Genomic DNA, 11,356 nt, shown 5'->3' on the forward strand with positions numbered 1-11,356 from the left:
TTCACGGGAGACAGGAGTTCTTTATTAGCCCAACATTGCATACAAAACAATCATGAATTTGACCTTGACGACGTCAAGATCGTTGACCGCTGTTCCCAATGGTCAAAAAGATTATTTTTAGAAGCGTGGCACTCAATTCGCCAACTGAATGCCATTAATGAACACATTTACATTCCTGACATTTACAAGGCCCTTGGCAATCCCAAGTGACGTTTCCGCCGCTCTTTTAAAGCACTCATTTTCATTCGTAGCCATTTATGCTGAAGAAGGTTATAGTATATAAACGTCCACACAAGAGTTTTTTAGTCAGTGACAACAAATTTTAATTCTTATTTTTATCATGCCTGACTACAACTATGGTATTTTTATAGCTTTTAAGTTTTGTGAAGTTTTGTTATTTTAAGGATTAAATTCCATCTTTTTGTCTGTGGGGTTTTGGTTTCAATTATTACTATGATCATTAAGTTCCAGGAGCTCCACCAGATAATGTGTTGGCATACAATATAAGTTCCACTGAGATCAAAGTTCACTGGGGAGCCATTCCAGTTGACTTTCAAAACGGAATCATTCTAGGATATCACGTGATTGTGATGCTGAACTCAAGTGTGAAACGCAATCTTACCGCTTTAGCAGACACACGAGAAATGGTTGTTTCAAACCTACAGGAAAGTACAACTTACCAAGTTTCTATATCAGGATTTACTGTAAAAGGAGGTGGAGTACAGAGTAACTTTGTCAATGTCACTACTGACAAGTCTAGGGGAACAGAAACGATCACATGTAACGCAAACCCATCATCAGGAGTAGCTGTTAAAACATCTTTCACTCTTTCTTGCAATAACTGGTACGATCTAAAAACGCCGCTTCTTTACGATTACATGCTTCCCTTAGCAGAAGGACTAACTACCATTTTGTGGTATGGATACTCTTCTCACGCAGAAGTTGTGTTACCACCGGGTGATCCTTTGAAAAATAACTCTCTTACAATCCATATCGGTGCAACGAGCCTTACTGGTTCTAGGGAAAACACTTCGTTAGACGTCCAGGTTTGTGATGTTTGGGATACTGTCTACAATGGGAAAGCATACATGTAACAATGTTGAGTAAAAGTAGGATAAGTGCGAATACAAACCTGATTTCTATTAAACTCTAGACTGACCTGCCATTAGACCTTTTTGTCACGGATATCGGAGCCCACAGAGGCTTTTTAACGAGCCACTAAAATTTCCTATAATAGAGCATTGCTCTCTCATAGTTATCCCTACGGCCTTCGGTGCTTTTATTAACGAGGTTCTTCTGTAACAAAGGCAAGGCGAAGTTCAAAACTCACTCCACCTTACAACACAGTAGAAAGTGTCTCCCTCTCTCTCTCTGACACTAACTAGGCATGAATTACAACAGAGCTGCTTTGCTTTGACTTGCAGGTTTTTCCTTGGCCTTCAATAAGCACTCAAGAGGCCTCTGTTAAAACACTTCGTCTTTTGGAAGGTCCTTTTTCGGCGCAAATTTACAGGAGGAGATCTGAAACAAGCCACTCAGTTGGCTATTGGTGTATTAAAATCCTTGGAACTACAAGAGAGCCCGATTGTTAGCAAAGAGGATACAAACCAGGCAGGAATCACTTTTAAACACGCTTCTTTCTTTTCAATTACACCAGAAATCAATTATTTACGTGCACTGAAAGTAAAGCCTTATAAATTCAAGTTGTGCTATTTTTTCAGATTAAGCAGGTGATTATAACGAAACTACGGGAAGTTGAAATCCATGGCCTAGCAGAACTTGTCCAGATTTCTTCTGTGATATCGCTCTCGATGGACGATCCAACATACTTGAAACAGGAAGTTATGGTTAGTCAATCAGTCAGTCAGTCAATCAATCAATCAATCAATCAATCAATCAATCAATTTCTTAATTTCAATGCGTGAGATGAAGTTACTCTCAATATCCGAGCCAGAGGCTAACAAACTCTGCTTTTATTCAAACCGTCTGATTAATAGTGTGCTTAACGAAGATCATCTTCTCTAGGAGGAATTGAAGTAGACTAGGTGTACTAAATACTAGAACGGTTTTCACTTGACTATGGAAAGTAATGCCGGACGCTACGTTCTGCATTTGGACAGCATTCAATACCTCACATTCGATGGGTTTCCTCCATTGAATCTGCCTTCAAAGTTAGTTGGTATAGTATCGCCTTAGCACCGCGAAGGGTTCTCTTCTTGTAAAGGAAAATACGATATCAATTTCTTGACGTTAATTCCGTTCTTTTTTTGGCAGCAATCTATCAAGGAGATCCTGCAGGACATGACAGATTTGTTAGTCAATATTAGCTCGAGGAGAGATGTCATGGAGCTGCTGTACCTTGGGACAGCCGAGACTAACCTTATTTACGCCCTGGGCAAACACATTCAGGCATCCTCAAGTAGAAGTGGAGCAAATATAACTGTTAGTAATAGTTCTTTTAGAAAGGTGGACAATACATTTGCTAGCTGGGTGAAACAACATTAAGACTTTCATCTTACTTAACTTTCACTTCTTTGGTTAATACTTATGGGAAACCTTTTTTGGCTGCAGACTCTCATTATTGACACGCTCACCTCCTTGAAGCTTCTTCGAAGAGTGATGAGGTCCTTGGCAGAGAAGAAACTGATCGGCGAAGAAGCTACTGTTATTCATACTGAAGTCATTGAAATATTGGTTGCGAGACTACATCCTGATGGAGTACCTGGATCCAGGCTGACTCTGGAAACCGGGTCCGTTCAGTTGCCCGATTCAGCCGATGTAGCACAGGTTTTGTCGGAAGTTGAGAACTTCGTTGACGTAGAGGTATTCTTATGAAAGTTGGAGTTGCACCTTCAGATGCTTCATGCACTCCAGAACCAACTATATATAATGGTAATTGAACTGAGTGGGGCGCAGTTTGGTCTGAAATCATACGCGTGATTTCGAAATTTTAAACTTGACATCACGCGTATGATTTCAGACAAAATTGCAAGACACGAAGTTCAATTGCCACTCTATCACATCCATTTTGAAATCGTACAGTTTAATCGACACAATACATGATTTTGGTCAGTTACAATATGTTGTTGATATGGTAACCAGTGTGTCAAAAAAGCAGAAATGGAAACCTTTGACATCTCAATTTGTATGCAAAACAGGAAGTGATGCGACTTAGGGCTAGAAATAGTGCGGTTTTTAATTAAATCTCACTGGCTATCCTGCAATTTTATTCTCTGCCTTGAAATCTGTTGGTTGTTTTGTTTGTGTTCCATTCTCATTGATCGACTGAACTCAGCATTGACTGAGGTCTAGATTCTCCCATCTACGTCTGATCTAGACTGGCCAGCTGTTGCATTCACCATGAGGAAGTTAAAAACAAAATATGCCAAAACATATTGCTATTTCTTCTAGAAATGCTAAATGGAGTAGACAATAGACCTGACCAGAAAAGAAGTAAATGAAACAAGCAAACTCTGCGAAATTCAACATTCGTCCGGATTCAGAACTTTGCTCAAGATTCTCCCATGCAGACTCCCGCTGGGTCAATACGAACTTACTATTTATTGATCATCTTGTAAAAAAGTAAGTAGGTTTGTCTCAGTGGCAATATTGTACTTCCACTTCAGGTCATTTCGTCGCTTGTAAATTTTTATCACTGGGATTCCAGTGCAGATCTCATCACATCACGTGTTCTTGAAATTGACTTGAGAGGGAAGTCAGGCGAAGTCCTTCAAGTGCAAAACCTTACATCGGACATACAGTTAGAAATTCAGTTCAGTGAAGAAGCGCCCGAAACTGACTCCAACCCTGCCAAGACAGCATCTTTCGTAAAGCCTGGGCGTTTGCAGTACCACAGATTAGAAGTGACGGAAGTACAAGCCTCTTACCAGATAACAATAACAACAAAGGACAGTTTAAACGTTTTTGTGAAATTTGGAAACAAACCATCAGTAGAAGATCATGACAGGAATTACACTATCCCAGACTTTTCTTCATGCACAAGAGGCACCGGTACAGACGAAGAGGACGAGTACAACTGCACCCGTCATCCACACCAGCTATTCTTGGCAAGTGATATTCTCAAAATACCTGGCGTGTATTACTTGGGGATCCTATACTCGAGAAATATTTCTGCTGATAACTACCCTCTGCGTAAGAAGAGGTCTTGTTTTAGTACTACCAGAGCGAAACGGTCGTGTGTCGAGACAAGAACCCCTCCACCTCCTCTAGGAGTATACGAAGAGAGCAGAATCCCACCTTATGATCCGGCCGTGGACATGAACTACACAATTGAAACGGATGAACTCAGCTGTCGATTTTGGTCTCATGATCAGGAGAAATGGATAACAGAAGGCTGCAAGGTACAGATGTTATCTTTCGGAATAGCCAATGACCACAGCTTGTTCACCTGCAAGTCAGTATTTTTGCAATGCCATTATTGTAAGACTATATGACAAATTACAAGTGATGGAAAGAGCAGGAAGTTATTGTCAGCCACCTTAAAGCAGCTGTGAAATGAAAACCTGAAAGAATCCACTCCAGCAAAAGAGCTCCCAACTCAATATGGAACAGGTCCCGGTCGATTCAACGCTTCATAACATTAGTGGCTATGTTTTTGAGTATTTCCCGACACCTCTGTCCGCTGGAGGTGTGAGAAATTAATGAAAAAGGAATAAAAGTTTTTCTGTTGTTGTTAAAAAAAATTCATACCGTGCCATGCAAGATATAAAATTTTTCGAAAATTTTACGTCGAGATAAGCTTCTCTATTTTTACAAAATGAACATACATACATACATACATACACTTTATTTCAACTCGAATTATCAGAGTAGCTCTATTGAGCTAATATCTTCGAGAAAAATGAAGATAAAGATAAGGAATTAAACATATGACATATCGTATATTTGGACTGGGGTGAAATCTTAACAGGTCAGCATAAACAGCTATACTCACGTTCTTTGACGTTACAGGTTGGTCCTCAATCTACCAAACATCGTCTTCTTTGTCTGTGTAACCACCTTACATCGTTCGGTGGAGGACTTTTGGTGGCACCAAACTCCATCGATATGGACACTGTATTCAAAGAGCTCAACCGCCTTGATGAGACTGGTAATTTTGGTGTTCTTCTTACAATCATCTTCGTCTTTTTGTTCTATATTATCGCTATCGTCCTCGCCAAGACAGCAGACAGGAGAGATCAAGCCAAGGTAACGAGAAGCTCAAAAATCTTCAAAAACTTCTCTTTGTCTAGTTCAAATACTAGAGACCTCTTTCAGTTAATTCTCAATCTAGATGACAAAACAATGGTTATTTTCTACCCTGAGAGAACCAAACCTTTTAACTGCAAAACAATCTTATTGTTTGTCCTCCAGATTGAGAATTAACTGAAAGGGGTCTATACTTCGACCATTTGAGTGCTTAGAAAACTTCATCCGATGTATAAATATATTTTGTTTATCAGCAAAATTGTGAAATTAGCAGGTTCGCTTTCATCTATTTAATCAAAACGTGCGGCTCTTCCACCTCTTCCCTGATAGGATATTCCACAAAAAGACAGTGATCATGTATAGTAAACCCTTAAATACCTCCTACGTGTTCCTTTGTTTTAACTAGCTTGGTCCCAGGATTGCACTGGAAACAGACGGGAACCTAATTTCTCATCAGTATGAGGTTACAATCAGTACTGGTGTGTGGGCAGACAGTGGAACCACAGCCAAGATTACCATGGTGTTTTATGGCAGTTCTGGTAACAATGGACCAATCACAGTATGTCGGGACCTTGATCCTCCACGAGTTCTCCTTTCCCGCGGCAGTGTTGAAAAGTACGTTATGTCTCTATCAACATCCCTTGGACCACTACACCACGCTTACATTTGGCATGACAATTCTGGAGAAAGTCCCTCTTGGTTTTTAGACTATGTTGTGGTTAGGAGCAAAGACAATGGTGAGGAGTGGAAATTTGGTTGTAACCAGTGGTTTTGTCCAGAGAGAGACGATGGGAAAATTGTTAGAAAACTATTGGTGAAAAGAACAAATTCCCTTCCTAAATTCCAAGAAGCTTTTAGATTAAAATTGTCTGGCACTCTTTATGAAAGTCATTTATGGATGTCGTCAGTTACCAAACGTCCGGGAAGCTCTTTTACTCGTGTACAACGTGTCACGTGTTGTTTGTGCCTTGCACTCACGGCTATGCTTGCAAATGCAATGTTTTTCAACTTGAGCGGTGAAACTACAGTGAGTACCATCAAAATTGGACCACTAAAGGTTTCGATAAGACAAATCATCCAGGAGCCTGCTTCAGAGTTTTTTTTTTTAATTTCTTGCAGGTTTACAGGAAGAGATGAACAGTCTTTTGAGGATGAAGAACCACCTGAAATTTATAACGGAACTTTACCGGATGCTCGGCAGTTGGAATGGTACAAAAAGTACAAAGACAAGGAGACTAGAACCTTGTCAGCATTCAAGTCCTTAACATTCTTTACATTATTTATGCTGGTGCTGGGAATCGTTTGCTATGGCAGTCGTGATTATCATCACTACCTGATGGTTGAAGAAGTAAGGGCCATTTTCCCACGGGCTGAACAGGCAAGTAAATTTTAATCGCAACGCACATGGGACCTCTTTTCAATAATTTAAATCTCTTGTGCTTTCATTGGCCAACAGAAGCATATCACCTAGGTGATATGCTTCTGTGACCAACGATTATCCAGGTATAAATTTTGCACTAATTTTATTTTAAACTGGGAGGTTTTTAACCGGAAAATCTCATTAGCTCCAGATAATTGTCATATTGGTCCAAACAAGTACAATAAATTATACACAAAAATAGTGATGAGTAGCATGACTTTTCCTCTTGATAGTTCCTTTACCATTTTAAAGGAGCTATGCCAATGGATGGGGAGGCGCGGTGGCCTCATGGTTAGTACGCTCGACTCCGGATCGAGCGGTCCGGGTTCGAGCCCTGGCTGGGAACATTGTGTTGTGTTCTTGGGCAAGACACTTAACTCTCACAGTGCCTCTCTCCACCCAGGTGTATAAATGGGTACCGGCGAACTTAATGCTGAGGGTAACCCTGCGATGGACTAGCATCCCATCCAGGGGGGAGTAGAAATACTTCTAGCCGCTTCATGCTACAGAAACCGGGATAAGCTCCGGCCTGATGGGCCACTTGGCTCGTATGCAGACTTTACCTATGCCAATGGATGCCTAAATGTTTCATAGTTGCTGAATACAGACCATCTCAATCTTCCCCACTCCAAAGTTATTAATCGCTATCTTTCAATCGTTCAATCGTTATCTCTTTGATGTTTTGATTTTGCAACTTACAAAAGTGACTTTATTGATGGTGTCAAGTCCCCTTTCACATCTCTTTCAATTATCGTTATAATTGTAGATTCCTTAAAATTCTTGTCATTGATGTTCAAGGTTTTGTACCCCTAAGTGCACAGTCAGTGATGGCTGCCTATTTTCAATTTCATCCAACTTCTCGTTTTTACATATTTTCAGGTTGGAGACTCCCTAGGATTCTGGACTTGGATGACCAACATTTTCGCTCCTGGTATCTATACGAAAAACTGGTACAACGGTGACGACAAAAACAACACAGCGTACATTAGTGACAAAGTTTCCATTTTGATTGGCATGCCACGAATCAGGCAGTTGAGAATACGACAAAGTAAATATCGTTTTAAGTGATGTTTTTGTTTTACATAATTTCAATACTAGCATAAACCATGCAAAAAATACACGACAAATATAACGAGGCCATAAATTGTCAGACACCAGTTGTGTTAAATACATGTAAGAGTGAAATGAGTTGAAAATCGAAGTTATCTTTTCTTGCCTTTTTGAGTTTCAGTTTACAGACATTTGCATGGCTGTCTCTTTATATTGTTAACTTTAGAACAACCGCACACCTTGAAACGATTTTATGTTTTCCGCATTCTTACTGCTTAAACTTTTGTCCCTGAAGTTCATACTAGTAGCAGTATACTGAACTGATACGAACGCTGAAAAGATTTTATAGTTACTTCTGTATGTTTTGCCTTTTTTAACTTTTTGATTTCGGATTAATTTGATTACTTGGCCATTCCCAGACTAGTCATTGTAGTTACAAGTTAGATAATTTCCAGTTGTTGTCTTTTAACCTACAGCCTCCTGTCCCAAGAGACTTGTGCAAAGGTACAACGTGACCGAGGAGTGCTACCCGTACTACTCCGTAAGTTGTGAGGACAAGACACCGATGTATCTTCCAAAATGGAAACAAGTCCCATATGATGCTTCACCGTCCTTGTTCGACAAGTTATGTCCCAAGCCCTGGCGGTACCAGTCATCTGATGACATGGGTAACTTACCAAGGTCAAGTCCTCGAGCAGCATATGGAGGTGGTGGTTATGTGGCCGATCTTGGGTACGATCTGCAGACAGCAAGGGGAGTCATGGAAGACTTAAGTAAAAACAACTGGATGGATCGGCGAACTCGAGCCCTAATTGTGGAATTCAGTATTTTTAATAGCAACATGAATATCCTGGTGATAGCAAACTATTTCTTTGAGTTCCTGCCTGCTGGTGGTGTTTACAGTAATGTAAGAATAGAAATGCTGGACTTACATGGTTCAGAAACGGGTTTGGTTCAGCTTATCCTGTTTTTTCGCCTCCTTGTTATTGTCATGATGATACCTTACTTTGTCAATGAGCTTGTTAAAATGTGTCGTCAAAAAGGATCGTATTTTAAAAATGTTTGGAACTGGATAGCCCTTGTCCTTATTATTACATCTGTGACAGCTGCAGTCTTGCATATTGTCAAAGAGAAGACAACCAGCGATTCCGTAAGGGAACTAAACAAGAATCTTTATGCAAATGTGAGCTTCCACAAAGCTTTGAGCTTGGTAGACACTGAGACCACCGTTCTCTCGGTTGTGATCTTCCTGGCGACACTCAAGTTTTTGACCCTCTGCGCTTCAGCAGGCAGATAATATTCCTCTCTATAACTGTTCGGCTAGCCGCAAAATATTTGGCTTCTTTTTCAGTAGTGTTCGTTGTTATATTTTGCTCTTTTGCCATGTCAGGAATGGTGGCATTCGGGGCTCTCGTAGAGTCATATTCCAGCTTTCTTCGAGTTTGTGTCTCCCAGTTTGAGTTTCTACTCGGCAAGGCGGTGCCCAATTTTCAAATGGCTAAAGTTGACCCTCTTTTAGCTTTCTTGTTTTCAAGCCTTTACATTTGTTCCATGACTGTCTTCTTCCTGAATCTATTCATAGTAATTTTAAACTATGCTCTGGGTGAAGTCAAGGACAATGTAGATACTGTGACAGACGAGCTCGACTTGGCCAATTTTATGACTCTCTATTTGACCCAAGGCATTTCAAACATATATGGCAGGAAAAAAGGGAAGAACTCGAAACTCTATTGTGAAAACATATCCTTTGAAGACGACTGCGCTTACGTAGAGAATCGTCTTGATGAGATCAGCCGTAGAATGTCCATAATGGCTGAAAGCACCCCAACAGAAGCTTTTGCTTGTTTGAAAAAGCCCAAGATAAAGAAACCAGAACCAGACCATTGCGAAAAGCAAACTGAGAACAGCAATGTCATCTGGGACTTGGAGGAAACCTTGAGCTCTGTTGAAGTATCCTCTACAAGCAGCTCTGAAAGAGACGTAATGGAGGATGAGTTAAATCCTTCGTGTTCTATGGCACTATATACAATTGTGGAAATGGAAGAAACAGACGAGGAGAGAAATAACCTCACTTTGCCCTCCGAAATCAGTTTGAAATCTGATGATCTAAACAGCTGGCTGTAGAGGCAACGGAATTGTGTACAGACTAGCAAGTCCCATTTCTACAAAAAACCCTTAGTTTTCGCAAAATGTTATTGTATGACTTGTTGTGTGAAACACGCTTTAACGTAGCCAGAAAAATTTAGAATTGAAGATCTTGTCCGTTAGCGCAATTCTCACATTCGGTAGTGCGAGGAGGCACCATGAACTGAGAAGAACAAGTACAAGAAATTGAAATTTTCTTTTATTGTATTGATGCGATTAAGAATACATGACTTAAAAGACCATTTCTAGTTTAGTCGGAGGTAAATATAAGTGTTATTAAATACCAGTGAAGTGTAAGTATTATTATTTTCAGTACAACAGAAACAAGGAAGCAGTTATGATTTGGTAAGGGCGCGACTCATTCAGCCAAAATTTCCAGGCTGAGGCTCGAAAATTTCTTGGGGGCGAATGGATCGCGACGCGTCCGCACGATCTCGTTCAATTTCCCTCGCAAAAAGAGTTCACACTCTAATTTAAGATGGCGGATGGTGGCGTACTACCACTGTTGGTCAGATTTGTCGGATTTAGTGCCGCGAGTTGTACGCATGTTTTATGCGAAGAAATGTAACCCATATAACGGTTATTAGTTAGTTATTCCTGGAAGATTTCAAACGCCACTTTCGAATGACAGAAGAAACACTCAAAATCAAAACACGTAAATAGAGAATATCGGGGAATAAACCGTTTTTGACAGCCAAAAGATACACTTATGCTTGCGAAGCAGCTTCGTACCTGTGGCAACTGCACATGAATGTGCTAGTAACAGCGATAAATCCGCTGTTCAGTAACAATCTACAAAAGCTGCACTGATAAGTGTTTTCCTCCATGTTGAACATAGAAAGTACGGAAGATTGATTAGTTCTCGGAAAAACAGCTCGTCTTCATAGTGAGGCTTAAGCACCTTAATCATTTCTAGAGCCAAATTGATTTTTTATGGTTTTTGGAACATTGAATTGTTCACTGCATGGACAAGTCATTTTTTATTCCAGAAATGCGCCGAAACTGTCCAAAATTCAGACTACAGTCGAACTACAATGTATTAAGCGCCCACCCCTTATTACGCGGCTAGTTATCAGTCCCGAAATTTTTGTCTGCAAAATACTGTTAATAACACCCCCATTTAACAAGCCAACTCTATTAAGCGGCCATTGCCACCTTTTGGTAGTCCCGATAAGAGTTTAATACACGTAGTTTCGCTTTGTTTGGAAAAGGCTATGACAGATAGGAGTCCGAAATGGAAAGTGACCACTCGTGAAAACACTCAATCGCACGTTCGAGACACGTTCACGTTTTAAAGGACAGTATTTTTGCGACAAGTGCATTAGGAAAACAGTGATAGTCTCTTATATGTGCAACAGCAGTCTCAAGCCTTCAAGCATGTTTGCATTTAAATAAACTGGCGTTTCTACGAAACTTTATGCTAATTCCTGCGGAACTCTATTCAGCGACTGACCGCTCTTAAGCGGCTGGCTTCCATTACCCCGAATGGCCGAAGGGTTTGAAAGTATCTCAAATTAACTACAATATTGAAAG

General features: G+C 40.3%; 1 protein-coding gene and 1 pseudogene across 2 annotated transcripts in view; both read left to right on the top strand.

Annotated features, from left to right (window-relative positions):
* The window catches only part of LOC145484828 (uncharacterized), a 4,251-nt gene extending 2,054 nt beyond the window's left edge, over nt 1-2,197 (top strand). Inside the window, exons 3-4 of the mRNA XM_081463471.1 lie at nt 466-1,046; nt 1,425-2,197. Of these exons, the coding sequence (XP_081319597.1) occupies nt 466-1,046; nt 1,425-1,592 (749 nt within the window). The 3' untranslated portion in view covers nt 1,593-2,197. The remainder of the gene's footprint in view (nt 1-465; nt 1,047-1,424) is intronic.
* LOC145485572 (polycystin-1-like protein 2) lies at nt 1,812-9,802 on the top strand (annotated as a pseudogene). The gene is made up of 8 exons (XR_014049210.1): nt 1,812-1,847; nt 2,275-2,442; nt 2,572-2,823; nt 3,591-4,361; nt 4,972-5,208; nt 5,615-6,586; nt 7,508-7,676; nt 8,155-9,802. The product of XR_014049210.1 is annotated as a polycystin-1-like protein 2 (transcript).
* The last annotated feature ends 1,554 nt before the right edge of the window (nt 9,803-11,356 follow it).

The sequence above is a fragment of the Orbicella franksi genome, chromosome 4 (genome assembly GCF_964199315.1).
Source record: "Orbicella franksi chromosome 4, jaOrbFran1.1, whole genome shotgun sequence".
NCBI lineage: Eukaryota > Metazoa > Cnidaria > Anthozoa > Scleractinia > Merulinidae > Orbicella > Orbicella franksi.